The sequence below is a fragment of the Pleurodeles waltl genome, chromosome 5 (genome assembly GCF_031143425.1).
Source record: "Pleurodeles waltl isolate 20211129_DDA chromosome 5, aPleWal1.hap1.20221129, whole genome shotgun sequence".
In the NCBI taxonomy this organism is placed as follows: Eukaryota; Metazoa; Chordata; class Amphibia; order Caudata; family Salamandridae; genus Pleurodeles; species Pleurodeles waltl.
The window spans coordinates 8899453-8920427 of record NC_090444.1 but is presented as its reverse complement, the minus strand read 5'-3'; the positions used below and the strand labels follow the sequence as shown (position 1 = coordinate 8920427).

Genomic DNA, 20975 nt, shown 5'->3' with positions numbered 1-20975 from the left:
TATTGGCTTTGCCAATGCTTGTTTTTATCTACGGCTGAGTTAGTTTGCTCACAATATTCACACAGATCTGGTATTAAATAAATGCAGTGCATTGTGCAGTGTGCTCTGGGGTTGGAGGCCCCATACTCCCCTCTGCCCCCCCACCCCCGTCCAACGGAGCCCCCACCCACCACTCATCACCCCCATTTTCAGTCAGCCTTGGCTGCCCGTGGGTCTTCAAAAATACACACACAACACTGTAGGATTTGTACTGCACCCTTTCTATTAAAAGTTGCATTCTGGGGCCTGTAGTTTCATCTACCATTCGTCTATGTACTTACAAATGGCAGAAACGGAGCCGGGGGTGGTTCCAAGAGACCCCCATGCAGACACGGGTAGCCAGGCCTCAGTGGGGGCTCCTGCCCCCTCCCACAGCAGAGCGCTGGGAAGCACTACATATGAAGAGAGGAGCCCCAGGGGAACGATAACTATAACAGCCCCCATCTGAAGCATTCGTGGAGGGGGCAGGAGGGTGAGTCTGCAGGGGGCACGAATGGGGGCGGCCAGAAGAGTTACAGGGAGTTTATCATTTGTACATTTGTGCACAATCATATAGCGCTAACATTACCGAAAGGTGCTGAAGCGCTTTACAAGAGGAATAGTTCATCAGAGGAGGAGGAGGGTTTACTTGGCCGTGGGGCGAGGCTGTGTCAGGTTTGGGGGTGACGAGGTCCAGATTCTGGACTGTGCTAAGAGGGAGGGAGGGGGAGAAAAGAATAACAGCCCCTCCCGCAGGAATTTGTGGGTGAGGGGAGGAGTCTGCAGGGAGGGGGCAGGAAAGAGGCGTCGGGAGAAGGGAAGGGCCCAGGGTTGGTGGGAAGAGTTGTCTGTAGTCCGAGGGATGCAGCCTGGACAGGGGTGCAAGCACCAGGTGTAGGGGGGCAGTCAGGACAGGGGTGCAAGCACCAGGTGTGGGGGTGCAGTCAGGACAGGGGGCGCAAGCACCAGGTGTGGGAGGTAGTTCTCTCATCTCTACAGGAGGCTGAACCACAGATCTCATGGGGGTGAGGGGGCTGGGCACATTTATTGTGTGAGGAGGGAAAGAGAGAGAGAGGATAGCGCCCCATATCCCTCCCTCCTGCATCCTTTCACCATCCGTCGGGTGGGGGTGATTGGGGGGGTGCTGACCCCCCCCCCATGATGTACTTTGTCGACACTGGTAATGGCAGAAGTGGGGGCGACCACACAAGCCCTGGATGGACACAGACAGTGAATTATTATCACCCAGAAGTGCCGTGTGAAGGGAGCGCGCCGTGTGATCTGCTGCAGGTGAGTTGACGCCGTGTGATCGGGTGAGTTGTCGCCGTGTGATCTGCTGTGGGTGAGTGAGTTGTGGTCGTGTGACCTGCTGCAGATGTGTTGTCGCCGTGTGATCTGCTGCAGGTGAGTGAGTTATTCGCCGTGTGATCTGCTGCAGGTGAGTGAGTTGTCGCCGTGTGATCTGTTGCAGGTGAGTTGTCGCCGTGTGATCTGCTGCAGGTAAGTGAGTTGTGGCCGTGTGATCTGCTGCGGGTGCGTTGTGGCCGTGTGATCTGCTGCAGGTGAGTGAGTTGCCGCCGTGTGATCTGCTGCAGGTGAGTGAGTTGTCGCCGTGTGATCTGCTGCGGGTGAGTTTTCGGGGTGGGAGGGTTGGAGCCGGGAAGTCACTGAGTGAGGGGGTTTGCTCCCTCCTCCTGTTTACAGTGTAATTAGTGGAATAAAAACGGTGAATTGTTTCCTTCTCCACGACCCCTCCCGAGGGTCTCAGGCCTGTGACCCCTGACTTTGGTATATATTAGTATAAAAGTGACCTCTGTCCTGGGAAGGGGCCAGGTTGGTCCGGGTCACGCACAGTTGGGCCACATTTTTCCCGGTGTTGTGGATTGGTAAATATTGGTCTGTTTTATAAATGACTTTCTGCTATTTTTTGCATATTGGGCTGGAATTTAGAAATGTGTGTGGGTTACAGTATCAGTCTTTTGTGGGTTGTACCCCTGAGCTCGGAGCCCCTGTAAGGTGAGAAGTGAAGAAACTTTAGAAGTGCAGCGGGGTCACCTGCATTTCAGCAGACCCCCCCCCCCCCCCCCCCCCCCCCCACATCTGCACCTCCAGAAGCTTCCCTGAACAATGGGAGTTTCACAACATAAACCTTTATTATACAGCGCGGCAGATAGCGCCTCGACGCCATTTAAATCCCCTTTGTGGGCGCAGGACCATGTGATTTGCCAGCATGAAAGCCCTGCTTGTTTAATCCACAGTTTGTTGGACAGTTTCCAGGGGGGAGGAAGGTAACCGAGTCCATGGAAAGAAATCTCAGCTCCTCACATTAACAATCTCCTTTGACAACTTTGCTTAAAATTCGCCAGAGCTGGTGACTTAGAACTGGGGAGTCAGGATCCAGTCTCGGCGCTGGCTCAACATCCTGTGATCCTGGGCAGATCACTTAATTGCCCTGTGCATAAAATAAATGAATAATGTGTCCTTGTGTAATGTAACTAGTGTCAAGTAAAGCCCCCCAGTACCCCCAGGTCGAGCTTCAGCTCCCTGAAAATGCCCCCCATGAGGACTCAGAGAGAAAGTAAGCAGTTAGCAGGAGCAGACATTCTGCGCCCACCCCCTCTGTGGAAGGGCCCGGGCACAAATCTCCATTTACTGCCTGCTTGACTCTGCCCCTGCCCCTCCTTCCTAGGAGTAGCAGCATTGGGCTACAGAAGAGCTACTTTGTGGTTGGCTTTGGGCTGGAGAGTGCTTTAAAAATCTGCCCTCCCCTCCCTCCGCCTCCCACTGCTCCCTCTCCCTCTCCCTCTCTGTCCCCCCTGCCCCCTCTCTCTCCCCTCTGTCTCTCCCCTCCCCTCTGCCCCCTCACCCCTCCCCTCCCCATTGCACTCTTTCTACCCTTCTCTCCCCTCTGCACCGTTCTCTCCCCTCTGCCCCCTCTCTGCCTCTCCCCCTATCCCCTATCCCCTCTTCCTCCCTCTATCCCCTCTGCCCTCTTCTCTTCCCTCTGCCCTCTCCTCTGCCTCCCTTTCCCCTGTCTCCCTCCTCTGTCCCACCCACTCCGCTCTGCCCCGTCCCTCTACTTCCCTCTCTCCCCTCTATCTCGCTCTCTCCCTCTCTCCTCTGCCTCCCTGTATCTCCCTCTCTCCTCCTGTCTCCCCTCTCCTCCTCTCTCCCCTCTGTCTCCCCTCTCTCCTCTGCCTCCCTTTAGCTCCCTCTCGCTCCCCTCTGCCCCCTCTCCCCTCCTCTTCCTCCCTCTTTCCCCTCTGTCTCCCCTCTGCCCCCTCTCTCCCACACACTCCCCCTTTCTCTCCATTTCAGTGTTTACTCTGCATGTTTTTATTGCATGTGCTGCACCAAACACACAAGAATGGGAGAAACAAAAGGAGGTGGAGCTGAGGGTGAGTTGTGGGGGATCAGACAAGTGTCAGGGTGAAGTGTAGTGGAAAAGGTAGAATCATTCTTCAAACCCCTCCCAGCGTTGAGGTCTGTGAGGTGTACACAAAGAGGCTGAGAAGCTGTCAATGAACAGGTGAGTGGAGCCCTTGCCACGAACTGTCACCTGCAGGTTCCACAGTCCAGTGCCCCTGAGAGGTCAGGAAGTCCAGTGCCTGCTGGGTGGTCTGTAGATAACAAGCAGGCCACTTGTGCTAAAGCCAGTAGGATAGCCTGGTTGGTTTATGCACCCGCTGAGCATGTGTATGAGGGAGTCTGGTTGAAATCACACTATGAAAATTACTTTACCTTACAAAAATGTACAATTTTGCGTACCTGGAACTGCACCATCTCGCCCACAATCACATAATGAAATGAGGTCACCTCCACTATTTTCAGCACAGGGAGTGCCAGAAACAAACCTTTAAAATGTGAAAGGTTCTGGGCATCAGTGGGTTACAGACCCAACAGGTCTCAATCACTGCTGGGGCATCAGTTCTTGAGGTGGGGGTGGTGCCTGATGCTGCCTACGCACTGCACCCCTAGGTGTTCTGAGCGACCCCTAAATCACTGTGACAGAACAGCTGTAGTGAACAAGGCAACATTCACAGCCCCCCTAACATCAGGGTGCAAGAACACACTTTAAAAAACTCATTTCCAAATACAGGACTTGAAACCTAAGCAGGACAATGTGGCTGAAAGGGACACTTATCCCAAGTAATAGACACAGGGATGTAGACAGTGAATGTAAGAGAAATGCAGTGAACAGAACCCCTGGGTGTAAGAGATGGGGACAGGAGAGAGGTGTGGTTGTGAGATGTGGACACGAGAGAGGTGTGGATGCAAACAATGTGGACACAAGAGGTATGGGTGTAAGAGACGGGGACACCAGAGAGGTGTGGGTGCAAGAGATGGGGACACGAGAGAGGTGTGGGTGCAAGAGATGGGGACACGAGAGGTGTTAGAGAAAGAGATGGAGACATGAAAGAGGTAGGTGTGAGATGGGGATACGAGAGAGGTGTGAGAGTAAGAGATGGGGACATGAGAGAGGTGTGGGTGTGAGCTGGGGACACAATAGAGGTGTGGGTATAAGATGTGGACATCAGACAGGTAGATGTGAGATGCAGACATGAGAGAAGTGTGGGTGCAACGGATGGGGACACAAGAGAGGTGGGAGTGCAAGAGATGGGAACATGAGAGAGGTATGGGTGTAATATGTGGACATGAGAGAGGTGTGGGTGTAATATGTGGACATGAGAGAGGTGTGGGTGTAATATGTGCACATGAGAGAGGCGTGGGTGTAATATGTGGACATTGGAGAGGTGTGGGTGTAAGATGGGGACCCGAGACAGGTGGGTGTGAGATGGGGAACGAGAGAGATGTGAGTGCAAGAGATGGGAACATGAGAGAGGTGTGGGTGTAATATGTGGACATGAGAGAGGTGTGGGTGTAAGATGTGGACATGAGAGAGGCGTGGGTGTAATATGTGGACATGAGAGAGGCGTGGGTGTAATATGTGGACATTGGAGAGGTGTGGGTGTAAGATGGGGACACAATAGAGGTGTGGGTATAAGATGTGGACATCAGACAGGTAGGTGTGAGATGCAGACATGAGAGAAGTGTGGGTGCAACAGATGGGGACACAAGAGAGTTGGGAGTGCAAGAGATGGGAACATGAGAGAGATGTGGGTGTAATATGGGAACATGAGAGAGATGTGGGTGTAATATGTGGACATGAGAGAGGTGTGGGTGTAATATGTGGACATAAGAGAGGTGTGGGTGTAAAATGTGGACATGAGAGGTGTGGGTGTAAGATGTGGACATGAGAGAGGTGTGGGTGTAAGATGTGGACATGAGAGAGGTGTGGGTGTAAGATGTGGACATGAGAGAGGTGTGGGTGTAAAATGTGGACATGAGAGAGGCGTGGGTGTAATATGTGGACATGGGAGAGGTGTGGGTGTAAGATGTGGACATGAGAGAGGCGTGGGTGTAATATGTGGACATGGGAGAGGTGTGAGTGTAAGATGGGGACCCGAGACAGGTGGGTGTGAGATGGGGAACGAGAGAGATGTGAGTGCAAGAGATGGGAACATGAGAGAGGTGTGGGTGTAAGATGGGGACACGAGAGAGGGGTGGTTGTGAGAGACGAGGACACAAGAGGTGTGGATGCAAGAGATGGAGGCACAAGGGAGGTGTAGATGTAAGAGATAGGGGCACGACAGAGGTGTGGGTGTAAGATATGGTGACACGAGAGAGGCGCTAGACAGAAGCCATGTGCACCTCTGAGGGTCCCTTGTACTCTGCTGTGACTCTCTCTAACAGACCTGTGGTCACTCCACCTTCAGAAGCATTTAGGACACACATATTATACACTGCATTTAACAAGAAGCTGCTGTGAATCCACAGCTACAAAGAGTCTTGTTCTCACACTTGTGTCAAATTCTCAGGAGAAAAATACCACAATTGGTGGCAAATTAGCAAATTATATTAAATGGCACCTCACTCCTAGTGTCATTAAATAAAAGCACAGTTCAGCTGCTGAACCTATCACCATCCTTGAAATGACAAAATAAGGCCTGTAATTTGCTGTTAGAGTAGTTAATTTTACTTGGTGACTCAGAATGTTGGATATAGCGACAGTCAGCTTAACGCCAATCAATTTATTGCTCACGCCCACTTTACTCATCCATTACTAATAATGCTGAGATGACTCTGTGTTTTTGATAATCAACGACTTGATTAATCTAATTCCTGATGACATTTAAAGTGGTGGGAACACCCAGTCCATATAGTATTGATAGCACCTAGACGCTGCCATAGCTCTTCTAATTATAGCCACCCTAATATCATTACACTCTCCCTGTTCGGAATTCTTCCCAGACTCAATCTGCTGGAGGTAGCGCCTAGACACACTGTGTTCTTCATAGCCCCTGCACTTGCTCCGCTATAGGTAGCGCCTAGACCCACTGTGTTCTTCGTAGCCCCTGCACTTGCTCTGTTATAGGTAGCGCCTAGACCCACTGTGTTCTTCATAGCCCCTGCACTTGCTCCGCTATAGGTAGCGCCTAGACCCACTGTGTTCTTCATAGCCCCTGCACTTGCTCCGCTATAGGTAGCGCCTAGACCCACTGTGTTCTTCGTAGCCCCTGCACTTGCTGTACAACAGGTAGTGCCAAGACCGACCGCCCTGGATAGCATCTACATCTGTTCTGGTCATACCTTATTGTATCCTTAATATTCCTACATTCACTCTGCTGAAGATAGCGCCTAGACCCACTGTGCTGTGCATAGCACTTCCACTTGCTGTGCTAAGGATTATCGGCAGACCTGCTGCTCTGGATAGTATCTACACCTGCTCTGGGTCCTACCTTATTGTTCACTTAATATTCCTGTTGTCTCTCTGCTGTAGATAGCGCCTAAATAGAAAAGATTATAGACTGACGAGTATATCAACACACATGGGAAGATAGATAGGATTGCAAAGATGCATAGATGGCACAGTGCAGATTCAATTAGTGATATAATAGTTAAATATCTATGTAAGCCTGACAAGAGCACTGAAAGCAAACTAGAGAGACATACAAGCAGGACATACAGACGAAGTTGGTTTACAAACATAGCTGTAATCCTCAATTAAAATACATACAGGAGGGCAGTTCTAAATGTATTTCACTGCGTGCATTCTGAAAAGTGAATTACTTTATAAAGAATAGATGCAAATGGACAGCTCCAAAAGGACTTTACAACAGCATTAGCAGGAGTCAGGAACTGATAAAGCTGGAATGTGCCCTGTGCTGTGAAGAGCTGGTAGAAAGCGTCCTGATATCACATGAGGCTCTAAACACACAGGCAACACTAACGTAATTATTAATTACAAACAGAAACACTGGCACTGAAGGAAACTACTGTAGGAGGCCGGCCTGGTGTGTGGTGGGTACCTATGGCACTTCCACCTTATACCAGGTCCAGGTATCCCTTATTAGTGAAGTGTAGTCAGTGTCTAGAAGCCAGGCTCCCTAGAGGTAGCTGTGGATGAGCAACCAAGGCTTATCTAGGAGACATGCAAAGCTCATGCATTACCACTGTAGTCACACAGTACTCACACACATGAAAGAAAATACTCACTGTTACAAAAATAAAGGTACTTTATTTTGGTGACACATACCAAAAATACCATAGAGGCTATACTCCATTAGGAGGTAAGTAATACACACATTATATACACTAGTATGCAGAAACAGTACAATTAGGGAAAATCACAAATAGAGAAATAGGCCTAGGGGGAATACAAACCATATAATAAGAAAGTGGAATACGAAAGTCGGTCCCCCACCTAGGTAAGTGTAGTGTGTAGATGGGAGCTGGGAGTGCTTAGAAAGCCCAAAGATGAGTACCTCAACCCCCCCCAACGACCAGGGAAGCAGGAGTAAATCACAGTAAGTTTCCTAGAACACACACAGAGAAGAACAGAAGAATATTGTAAAACCCAGAAGAGACTGCAAGACACCAACAGTGGATTCCTGGACCAGAGGACCTGTGAAAAGAGGGGACCAAGTCCAAGAAGCACAGAAGAGTCCAGGAAGGGTAGGAGCCCCAACCCACCAGGATGAAGGTGCAAGAAGTGAACCACCAGTGAGGAAGAAGAGTCAGCACTGCACCCAAGAGGACAAAGTCAGGTTCCTGGAGGGTGCAGGTGATGTCCCACGCCGGCAAGAGGATTGCAGGTAGGTTTGCTTCGTCGTAGTCTGCCAACAAGCCTTGGCCCAAGCAAAGCTCACAGTTAGAGGACAATGGCGCTGCCGGGGACCAGGAAGGACCAGGCGGACTCTATCCAGGAGGGGAAGTCAGAGGGGGCACTAAGCAGCACAGAGAGCTCACAGAAGACGTGGCAGCACCCACGGGAGTCCTACAGGACGGGGACAGGAGAATCGCAGAAGAGGCCCACACAGCACTATGAGAAAGGCTCACATGCCGCCGGAGAGCCACTCAGGGAGCTGTGCGTCGCAGGAAGGAGTGATGGGGGTTGGATCTGCAAGATGCACAAAGATCTTGGAGGAAGGATGCCAACAAGCCTTGGCTGCTGCAAATAGCGCAGTGCCCGGGGGTACTGTCCTGCAGGGCAGGCAAGGGCTTACCTTCACCCAAGGTGGACAGTTGGAAGAGAGGACAGTCGGGAACACTTCAGTCCACCACCCATGATGCGGGATCCACGCAGCCGGTCGTCGTCGTAGTTCGTGCCTGCAGAAACAGGGGAGTGACTCCTTCACCCCAAGGGAGATTCCTTCTTCCTTCTGATGCAGGCTGAAGATGGGCTGTCCTCAGAGGATGCAGGACTGGGGAAATGTTGCAGTTGCTGGAAGGAACCGGAGATACAATGTTGCAGAAGGCGTCTTGCTTCTTTGTTGCAGCTTGTAGGGTCCTGAAGAGTCCAGGTGTAGTTTCTTCGGTAAGAAGTCGAAGTGGAGGGTGCAGCGGATTCCTGCTGGAGTCTTGCAATCTGAATCTTAGAAACCACCCAAGGGAGAGACCCTAAATAGCCCTGAAACTGGGATTGGTCACCTAGCTGGGTGACCACCTATCAGGAGGGTGCTCTGACGTCACCTGCTGGCACTGCCCACTCAGATGCTTCCAGAGTTCCCTGCCAACCTGGAATCCAAGATGGCAAAACCCAGGGACCCTCTGGAGGAGCTCTGAGCATCACCCCTGGGGTGGTGATGGACATGGGAGTAGTCACTCCCCTTTCCTTTGTCCAGTTTCGTGCCGAAGCAGGGACTGTAGGTCCCTGAACCGGTGTAGACTAGTTTATGCAACAAGGGCACCAAATGAGCCCTACAAAGCATTGCCAGTGGCTCGGGGGAGGCTACCCCTCCCATGCCTGTAATGCCTATTTCCAAAGGGAGAGGGTGTAAAAACCCTCTCCCAAAGGAAAACCTTTGTTCTGCCTTCCTGGGCTTGAGCTTCTCAAGCAACAGGAGGGCAGAAACTTGTCTGGGAGGTGACAGCAGCTTGGGCTACCTGGAAACCCTCAGAAGGCTGAAATGGCAATACTGGGGGTCCTCTAAGGAGCCCCCAGAGTGAATGGAATCATACAACCAATGCTTGCAAAAGCCTTGGGGTATGATTCCAACATGTTTGATACCAAACATGCCTATGCTCAGAGTTACCATTATGTAGCTGGACGTAGATAGTAACTTATGTCCAGTACTCACATAAAATGGTCTCCCCGCACTCACAAAGTCCGGGAAAATGGGCCTGAAGTGCGTGGGGGCACCTCTGCTGGTGCAGGGGTGCCCTCACTTACAGGTACTTTGCACCCTGCCCTCTGGGCTAGAAGACCTACCTTAGGGGTGACTTAAAAGTGACCTGGTGTAGTGAAAAATGGCAGTGAAAGGGTGCTTGTACCTTTTCACGCAGGCTGCAATGGCAGTCCTGCAAAAGTGTTTGCATGGGCTCCCTATGGGTGGCAAAATATGTGCTGTAGCTCATAGGGATCCCCTGGAACACCAATGGCCTGGGTACCTAGGTACCATATACTAGGTGTTAGACTTGGCATCCTTGGCGTGGTCTCCCCTAACTTTTGGCTCTGTTTCCCAGGTTGTTGATGTGTGCTGGACTCTATTTTTGATACTCTGGGCACTTTACCTCTGTTATCCAGTGCTAAAGTGCAAGTGCTCCTATGTAAAATGTATGTGTAATTAGCTTTCCATGACCGCCATATTTGATTTACTAGTAAGTCCCTAGTACAGTGTACTAGAGGTGCCCAGGGCCTGTAAATTAAATAATACTAGTGGGCCTGCAGCACTGGTTGTGCCACCCACATTAGTAGCCCTGTAAACAAGGCTCAGATCTGCCACTGCATTGTCTGTGTGTGCAGTCTTAAAATGCCAATTCGACTTCGCAAGTGTTCCCACTTGCTAGGCCTAAACCATCCCTTTTTATACATGTAAGGGACCCCTAAGGTAGGACCTAGGTAGCCCCATGGGCAGGGTGCAGTGTATGCTAAAGGTGGGACATGTACTGATGTGTTTTACATGTCCTGACAGTGGGATACTGCCAAATTCATTTTTCACTGTTGCAAGGCCTAGCTCTGTCATAGCTTAACATGGGGGCTGCCTTTGAATATTATTAAAGTGCAGATTCCCTTTGGGAGCAGATAGACAAGTGGAGTTTGGGGTCTCTGTACTCACAACTTAAAAATACATCTTTTAGTGAAGTTGGTTTTTAGATTGTGTGTTTGAAAATGCCACTTTTAGAAAGTAGGCATTTTCTTGCTTAAACCATTCTGTGACTCTGTTTGTTTGTGGATTCCCTGTCTGAGTCAATTTGACAGTTCAGCTGTTTACACCTCTCTCTAGACAGTGACAGGAAGGGAGCTGGTGTGTAGCCTGCATTTCCTGATGAGCCATCTGTGCTGGGAGGGGAGGAGTGGTCACTTATACCTGAAAGGGCTGTGCCTGCCCTCACACAATGCAGTCTCCAACCCCCTGGTGCGTGTCTTGGGCCTGGCCAAACAGGATCTTGAAAACAACAGAGACTTCTCTTTGAAGTAGGCCTTCTTCAAAGGCAGAAAGGAGTATAAGAAGAGGACCCAAAACCCCTGAAAATACGATCACTTCTGGAATCAAGAGGAACCTCTGCCAAGGAGAAGAGCTAAGGAGAAGAGCTGAGAAGAAGTGCTGCCCCTGCCTGTGACTGTGCTTTGTTGGGCTATCCTGCAGTTGCTGCTTCTGCCTGTGAAAGGGGACAAAGACTAGACTTTGTTGTGCATTCCTGCTTGAGAAGAATCTCCAAGGGCTTGAACTGAGCTTGCCTGCTGTTGTTGAAGTCTCAGGACCATCAAAGACTTCCCCTGCCAACAGCTGGACTCTCTGCTGAGACTCCTGCCCTTCCAAGTGGTGCCCTATCCAGTTCCAGGGCCCTTGAAAGGTGAAGATGGCAGACAAGGACTGAAAATGCACGCACAGACCTCCGTGCGGGGAAATTTTCGGTGCACCTTCCGCTACGCAGCTGATAAATGACACGCCGCCGGCTTCTTGGCTGAAGTCAATGCTCCACCTGCATCGCGGTTGGAAGATTGATGCAATGCATCTGGAGAAACGACGAGCAAAACCCGCTAACTGAGGCGGATAATGATGCATACCCCACGCAGCGTGGTTTTGTGAGACCGTGCGACCAGATTTTCAACGCAATATCACTGGGTGTGGAAAATCAACGCAAAGCCTGCCTGGACCTGAGGTGCCTGTCTGGATTGATGCATCGCTCTCTTGCGGGAGAGAAGAAACAATGCACGCTGACCTGACAGGAGGAGGAACGACGCATGGTCTGGCTTGAGAGTGAGAAATCAACGCATCGCTGGCCTTTTTCAAAGCACACTTGCCCGTGCTGCTTTATTTTGACGCCACCCAGGTACTTTTGTGAAATAACAGCATTCTCACTGTTCTCTAAGGATCAGAGGCCATATGTACAAACACATTTTCTCATAGACACAGAATGGGTAAAACCCTTTGGTACATCTGGCCCTAAGACTCTTATTCTTTAAAAATACATACCTTGACTTGTATGTTCGATTGTTGTTGTTTTGGTGTTGTTTTGTGTAGATAAATATTACATATTTTTCTAAACCTGTGTTGTGTCATTTTTTTGTTTTTACTGAGTTACTGTGTATGTTGGTACAAATACTTTCCACATTGCTTCTGAAGTTAAGCCTGCCTGCTCGTGCCAAGCTACCAAGGAGGAGAGTGGGGTTAACTGAGTGTGATTCTCCTTTACCTTGACTAGAGTGAGGGTCCTTGCTTGGACAGGGGGTAACTGCCACCCAAAGACCCCATTTCTAACACTCGGGACTTATAAGGGGGCACCAGTGTGCCAATTGTGGGTGAAATACAGACTTTTGGGAGAGAGAGCATAATCACTGGGGTCCAAGTTAGCAGGCTTCTAGTGAACATAGTCAAACACGCTGACATCATGCAAAAAAGGGGGTAACCATGCCAAGAAAGAGGGTACTTTCCTACACAACCCCCACCCCTACCCCCTAAAAGCGGAACAAAAAGGCTAACCTTGCCCAGATGAGTCTTCTGTGTCAAAGTGGAAATATCTGGAGAGTCTATCTGCATTGGAGTGGTTACTCCCAGGTCTATGTTCCACTGTAAAGTCTATACCCTGTAGGGAAATGGACCACCTCAACAATTTTGGGTTTTCTCTTTTCATCTGTTTGAGTCATAAGAGGTTTGTGGCCTGTCTGAACAATGAAGTGAGAACCAAAGAAGTATGGTCTTAACTTGGAGCCATAGTTCTTAATTAACCTCCTGTAATACCCAGTGAGACCTAAGAAGACTCTGACCTGGGTTTGTGTGGTAGGGGGAGTCTAGTCCAAAATGGTTTGAATCTTCCCCTGTAGTGGCTGAATCTGTTCTCCTTTTACTAGGGGTCCCAGATACACCACCTTCCCCTGCACTATCTGGCACTGTGACGCCTTGATAGTAAGTCCTGCTTTCTGCAGAGTCTCTGAAACTTTCCAAAGGTGGACCAGGTGATTATCCCAGGTGGAGCTAAAGACAGCTATATCATCTAGCTATGCTGCAATGAAGGCTTCCAGACCTTGGAGGACTGTGTTCACCAACCTTTGAAAAGTGTCAGGTGCATTCTTCAGACCAAAGGTCATTACTGTGAATTGGTAGTGCCCTCCAATGGTTGAAAATGCTGTCTTGGGTTTAGCATCTTCTGACAGCTTAATCTGGCAATAACCTGCAGTAAGGTCAAAAGTGGTAAAATACTTGGCCGATGTCAGTATATCAATGAGCTCCTCTGCCCTAGGGATAGGATGCGCATCTGTTTTGGTTACTGTATTGAGCCCTCTATAGTCAACAAAAAGCCTCATCTCTCTTTTCCCATTTTGAGAGTGTGGCTTTGGGACTAGTACCACTGGGCTAGCTCATGGGCTATCTGAGTTCTCAATTACTCCCAGGTCAAGCATCTTTTGCACCTCTGCTTTGATGCAATCCCTTACATCAGCAGGTTGTCTGTATATTTTACTCTTGACAGGCAGACTGTCCCCTGTATCAATGGTGTGTTCACACCATGTGGTTTGACCAGGTATAAGGGAAAACAGATCTGAGGACTGTCCCAGGAGATTTCTGCAGTCTTCGTTTTGAGACTGAGAAAGGCAATCTGCTAAGACTACCCCCTCAACTGAACCATCAGCTGCAGAATTTGAAAAGAGGTCAGGAAGAGGGTCACTTGCATCTTCCTGTCCCCCATCAGTGGCCATGAGCAGGGTTACATCAGCCCTGTCATAATATGGCTTTAGGCAGTTCACATGAAGTACCCTAAGGGGACTTCCTGGAGTGCCAAGGTCAACCAAATAAGTGACCTCACCCTTTTGTTCCACAATGTGTGGTCAACTCCATTTGCCTTGGAGTGCTCTTAGTACCACTGGCTCCACGACCCACACTTTCTGCCATGGTTGGTACACAGTCAGGACAGCCTTCTGGTCATGCCATTGCTTTTGTAATTCTTGGCTTGCCTGAAGGTTCTTACTGGCCGCCTTCATCTACTCAGCCATCCTTGATCTGAGGCCAAGTACATAATCCACTATATCTTGTTTAGGGGGCTTCAGGGGTTGTTCCCAACCCTCCTTCATAAGTGCTAGTGGACCTCTAACAGGGTGACCAAAGAAGAGTTCAAAGAGGCTGTAGCGCACTTCTTTTTGGGTTACCTATCCGTAGGCAAAGAGGAAGCATGGTAACAGGACATCCCATCTCCTCCTGAGTTTTTCAGAGAGTCCCATTATCATACCTTTGAGTGTTTTATTAAAACGTTCAACCAACCCATTTGTTTGGGGATGGTAAGGTGTATATTACACCACACTCGTTCCACATTGCTTTTAAGTATGCAGACACAAAGTTGCTACCTCTGATACAACCTCTTTTGGGAAACCCACCCTGAAAAATATTCTCAGGAGGACCTTAGTCACTGCAGGAGCTGTAGTGGTTCTAAGAGGTATGGCTTCTGGATACCTGGTGGCATGGTCCAACACCACCTGAATAAATCTGTTTCCAGAAGCTGTGGGAGGGTCAAGGGGGCCAACAATATAAACCCCTACCCTTTCAAAGGGTACCCCAACCACTGGCAGTGTGATTAAGGGGGCCTTTGGGGTGCTACCTGTCTTGCCACTGGCGTGACAGGTGACACAGGAGTGACAAAACTCCTTTGTGTCTTCTGACATGTGAGGCCAGTGAAAGTGAGGGACCAGTCCATGCTAAGTTTTACTTTGCCCCAGGTGACCAGCAAGGGTAGTGACCTATGTCCAGTACACATGTAAAATGGCATCCCGCACTCACAAAGTCCGGGAAAATGGGCCTGGACTTTGTGGGAGCAATATCACAAAATAAAATGATGGTCGGAGTGTTGACACTTTTCAGACACTCACCTCCAGTCACAGATCTGGGTTTAATCCATGGTTATTTTGCTTGCCATGTCACTCCAGTTCATACCCAGCCATAGGAATATCAGTCGTGACCCTGCTCCCTATGGGAGCAGTCCAGCCCGAACCGCCAAGCCAGGTCCTCCCTGGACAGGATTCAAGCATCCTGGGATGCTAGTGCAGTGGTGCCTTCACATACAGGTACTTTGTACCCTGCCCTCTGGGCTAGAATGCCTACCTCAGGGTTGACTTATAAGTGACTTGGGGCCATATGTACAAACACATTTTCCCATAGACACAGAATGACCAAAACTGCTTGCTACATCTGGCCCTTGGTGTAGTGAAAAATTGGAGTGAACGGGTGCTTGCACCTTTTCACACAGACTGCAATGGCAGGCCTGCAGAAGAGTTTTGCATGGGCTCCCGATAGGTGGCAAAATATATACAGCAGCCCATAGGGATCCCTTGGAACCCCAATACCCTGGGTACCCTATATATATCGGGACTTATAAGGGGGCACCAGTGTGCCAATTGTGGGTGAAATACAGACTTTTGGGGGAGAGAGCATAATCACTGGGGTCCTGGCTAGCAGGATCCCAGTGAACACAGTCAAACACACTAACATCCGGCAGAAAAATGGGGTAACCAAGAAAGAGCGTATTTTCCTACTACTACCTCCTTGTGAAAGAGTGGAATGCAGTCACTCAGAGTGAAGTTCGACAGCAAAATAGGCTGACCCACTACCCTGTGCTGTATTCTGTAGTGGGCAGAAGCAAAATTCAAATGGTAGAACAACAGACCAATGAATGGAGAGCTGAAAGCCCCTTTAAGTAAGTATATTACATATGTAATTTTACTAAAATAAATGGTCTTGGCTAAATACCAAACCAAAAATGGAAAATGGCGCGCTTTTCAATCTGTAGGTGTTCACATTTGTGGAGCATAGCAGCAGAATGATGCAACATTAGCCGCATCATTGCACCTTTTATTTTTTTTCCTTAAGTTGTGCACCATTGGGAAAGCCTGTACTTCTGAAAGGTGAGACTTAATGACTTAGCCAATGTGTGTTTCAAATAGTTGTAAACCTCCTGTTCTTTGTGTGGTTCTGGTCCGAACCTCAGATCTCTGAAATTACCCTATGTGGAAGTTGCTCCAGATTACCTATCCGGGTCCTATCCTAGGCTCTCTGATAGTACAAAGGACTCCTTGCAGCATTTGCTTAGGTTTCAAGTCGTTATTGTGATGTTCTGTGTTGCATGGTCCATTCACTGGCAAAGGCTCCATCTTGTATTACTTGTTAGGCTGTGTGATAATAGGAAGCATTCCCTTGATAAGAAAGGAGACATCTTGTCACTATGGATTTAACATTGTAGTGTATTGTGGGGAGAGGGTCTCACTCACTGAACAAGGAACCTTCTCTGGTGTCTTGATGACTCCTTGAGTCCATTCTTCTCAATAGGAGGAGATCATGGAAGGGTAGTATGTCCTTACTCTGCTTATTGTATCTTTACATTGAAAGTGTGATCAAGAATTTCTTCAGTGCACTTGTCTCACTAAATGCCAACAGATTTTTGTGAGGGGCTCTGCATTGCAGCTTATTCTGTTTCTTTTTCTTAATCTAACAGGTGAAATAAATAAATTAATAAGCGAAAAAGGTAAAGGCATTAAACATCACTTCTGTAGGAAGTGATGTAAAAACAGTATGCCTCAGAATCTTTTCACTTGAAGCTTAATGCCTCGCCAAACTCTACAGCAGAAAACCCAAACTGCCTAGTGTGATCTGTACTTGGCTCTTATGCATCAGATGATATACATTGAAGATATAATACACTGACATACTGAAGCAAGTCGGATGAGGTATTCATTATGAAGGAAGAGCTAATCTGTTGTCGGAAAGAACACATAGGAGAGAAAACGTATGAATATCTAGAATGCAAATCACATTTATTAGGCGGAGAAAAAGCAAGTGTGACATCAGAAACTTCATTCTGGAGAAAAACTGTTTTGGTCTACTGACTGTGGAAAAGTGTTCTTTGCAATGAAAGACCTAATACAGCATCAGCGTCTCCACGTAGAAGAGAAACCATATAAATGTACATAATGTAATAAAGTGTTTGGAAGGAAGAAGAATCTAAAGCGGAATCAAAAATCCACGCTGGTGAGAAACCATATAAATGTACAGAATGCAACATGGCATTTATTACCAATGGGCGCCTAGCGCAACATCAGAAATTCCACACTGGGGAGAAACTTTATTGGTGCAATGAATGTGACAAAGCATTTATAACAAATGGAGAGCTAAAACAACATCAGAAAATCCTTACTGGGAAGAAACCATATGAATGTACAGAATGTGACAAGGCATTTATTACCTGTGGAGACCTATTGAAACATCAGAAAGTCCTCACCGGGGAAAAACCATATGAATGTACAGAATGTAATAAAGTGTTCAGATGGAAGAACAATCTAAAGCAGCATCATAAAATCCACACTGGGGAGAAACCATATGAATGTAGAGATTGTGACAAGGCATTTAATACCAATGTACAACTAATGCAGCATCAGAAAGTCCACACCGCCGAGAAACCTTATGAGTGCACAGAATGCGACAAAGCATTTAATACCAATGGACAACTAATGCAACATCAGAAAGTCCACACTGGGGAAAAACCATATGGATGTACAGAATGCAACAAAGCATTTATAATAAAGGGAGGGCTAAAACGACATCAGAAAATCCACACTGGGGAGAAATCATATGAATGTACAGAATGCAACAAAGCATTTATAACAAGTGATGCACTAAAACGACATCAGAAAATCCACACTGGCGAGAAACCGTATAAATGTACAGAATGCAAGAAGGCATTTATAACATACGGACACCTAACGCGACATCACAAAGTCCATACTAGGGAGAAACCGTATAAATGTAATGAGTGCGACAAGGCATTTATAACCAATGGAGAACTAATGCAACATCAGAACATCCACACTGGGGAGAAACCCTATGTATGTACAGAATGTAACAAAACATTTATTAGAAAGTCATATCTAAAGGTACATCAAAGAGTCCACACTGGGGAGAAACCATATAAATGTACAGAATGTGACAAAGCATTTAGTGGAAAGTCAAAACTAAGGGTACATCAAAGAGTCCACACTGGGGAGAAACCTTATGAATGTACAGAATGTGACATGACATTTATTTCAAAGTTTTATCTGATGAATCACCAAAAAGTCCACACTGGGGAGAGACCCTATGAATGTACAGAATGCAACAAAGCATTTATAAGTAATGGAGTGCTAAAACAACATCAGAAAATCCACACTGGGGAGAAGCCATATCAATGTACAGAATGTGACAAGGGATTTATATCAAATGGAAAGTTAATGCAACATCAGAAAATCCACACTGGGGAGAAGCCATATCAATGTACAGAATGTGACAAGGGATTTATAATAAATGGAGTGCTAAAACGACATCAGAAAATCCACACTGGGGAGAAACCTTATGATTGTACAGAATGTGGCAAGGCATTTTCAACAAATGGAAATCTAAAGCGACATCATTTAGTCCACACTGGGGAGAAACCATATCAATGTACAGAATGTGGCAAAGCATTTATAACAAGTGGAAACCTAGTGCGACATCAGAAAATCCACACTAGGGACAAAACCACATCGATGTGCTGAAAGTGACAAAGCACTTATAACAATTGGAAAGCTGAAGTGACATCAAATAGTCCACACTAGGAAGAGACCATTCAACATCACTGAATGTGAGAAGACATATATTAGAAAGTGACATCAGAAAGTCCACACTGGGGAGAAACCCTATGAATGTACTCAATGTGACAAAGCATTCATTGTAAAGCACAGTTAAATGCAACATTGGAGGGTTCACACAGGAGAGAAAGTATATCAATGTACAGAGGGTAGTAAGCGTTCTAAAGGAAGTCCAATCTAAAGCAGCGTCAACAAATCCACCCAGGGAGAAGCCGAATAGATGTACTGAATGTGGCAGTTCATTTATTGCACAGCAGATACAATAACAGTAAGTCAATACAGAGGAGAAAGTAATGATGATGAAGAATGTATATCACTGCAGTTAATGTGGCAAGGCATCATTTACAAAGACAAAGCTAATGCAACATCAGAACGTCATTACTAGTGGGACACCTGTCCTCCACACCAGAGCGACACCATAGCAGGCTTCAAACTCTAATTGCCCACTCGCTATGGCGTGTCGGACTTTACCAGGTTGGGCATGAAGGCTGGGTGAGAGTGAACTTAAGGTGGAAAGGAACAGGTGTTCTGTTCATTCAGAAAGTAAATGAGCTAAAGAGATGCCTTTAAATCTTGTTTTATCTTGACACATTTGCTGTCTGTTCAAGGATATAGGTCAAAGGTCAGGTTGTCTTTTTACTAACAGCTGCTTATCATGGAAAATGCTTTCTCTTACTACAGTTAGTTTTTTGTCAAGTGAGCTGTCTAGCAATCATGAAACAAAAGGATGTATGATGTCAGTTTTTTTCTAACAACATTTAAATAGCTTACAAATGAATAGTACAAATATTCAAAATGTCAGAAATTATTAAAGCACTTAAAAAAAAAAAAGTTAGAAGTGTGATGCTAAATATATCAGAACTCTTTACTTGGTGATGTGCAAATGACAAGTATTTGCAAAAAATCTATTTCCAAACACTATTGTTTCTAAACTCTATAGTTTTATCAGTAAAACCGCATGTTAGTGGGAAATGTTGTGGTCATTTCAATGGAAAATCTGCTGACTGCAAATAACAGCATGCTACCACTTCATGCTTTAGTTATGCATTTATTAAAAGTGATGGTTTTGAAATATGATTTGAGAAACATTCCTGCCCCCGCCCTGATGACAATGCTGTTAATGAGCAAAGAGGCAAGTCAGGGATCAGGTGTATCCTGTATGTGGTTAGATTTGTATTATATGTGTAGCAAAGGTTTAGTTTATTAAATCAAACAAAATATCTTTTTTTATACAGCATGTATGCTGAACTCACGTATTTGAAGCTGCTCTCATATATGACAATGAAGAAATCGGTGGCTCAGTGAATTAAAATACTTGCCACATAATTTAAAGCAGTTTATGGGTCAAGAGCATTACAATTAGGTCGAGTAGATTATTTAAGTCAACAGACCTGCAGGTCTAGTAACATTTTAATGATTTTTTGAGGCCTCCATACAAAAATACTGAATGTGACAAAGCCATCATTTCAAAGGAACTATTAATGCAGCACCTGAAAATCCACACTGTGAATTAATAAAATCAACAAATGTGACCAGATGCTGATCAGAGAGTCCATATTGGCAGAAACAACTTTTTCTTGCAAAGTGTTTTTTCACAGAAGGAACCTAATGTGTCTACATGCATTCCAGGGAGAAACTGCATCTGTCTTTCGTGTGACGAGGCATTCATTACAAAGGAATAGGTAATGCTTAATCAGAAATTATACACTGGGGACTATTCATGCAGCATCTGAAAATCCACACTGACTCAATAGAAGCCATAAATGTGACCAAGATACTCCATATTGGCAGGGACAACTTTTTCTTGCAAAATGGTTTTTCCCAGGAGGAACCTAATGTGTCAACAAGCATTCCAGGGTGAAACTGAACTAACTCTTGACCAGAAATGATAAACTTGGGAGAAGTCATTGAATATTATAAACATGAAAGAGCATTTCCCACCAAACCCTGTCTGATGAGACATCAAAAAGGTCACCCGGGTTTAAAATGTACTGATTGTGAAGGCTTCCATTTAAAAGAGTCGTCAGTTGCTATGTCGAAAAACATCCACACCTGCTCACTGTTATAAGGGGTCCCAGTGAAGTTACCCCTTTCCCACAGAGGTGACTGTGCAAACTCCAAAGAGTATCAAACTTTGACAGAATGCAAATGTTACACAAAGCAACAACCAGATTTCTTTCCCTGTTCCCGGCCTAATGTGTTCGAGGAAGTAGCCTCTTCCTAGCATGGTTACCCCCATGTTTGGCCTGTTTGTCAGTGTGTTTGACTATGTCCACTTCCCTGTCCCATCACCACCCCCAGGGATGGTGCTCAG

The 20975-nt window shown here is 46.9% G+C and overlaps 1 protein-coding gene across 1 annotated transcript; it reads left to right on the top strand.

The window, feature by feature from the left end:
• The first annotated feature begins 631 nt into the window (after positions 1 to 631).
• On the top strand, positions 632 to 20190 carry LOC138295246 (zinc finger protein 420-like). The gene is made up of 2 exons (XM_069233440.1): positions 632 to 1308; positions 16498 to 20190. The coding sequence occupies exon 2, from the start codon at positions 17063 to 17065 to the stop codon at positions 18566 to 18568; it is 1506 nt and encodes a 501-aa protein (XP_069089541.1). The 5' UTR covers positions 632 to 1308; positions 16498 to 17062; the 3' UTR covers positions 18569 to 20190.
• Positions 20191 to 20975: the final 785 nt, after the last annotated feature.

Excerpts from the sequence above, each read along its gene's own strand:
- LOC138295246 (XM_069233440.1), top strand. The coding sequence starts at position 17,063 with ATGGCATTTATTACCAATGGGCGCCTAGCGCAACATCAGAAATTCCAC.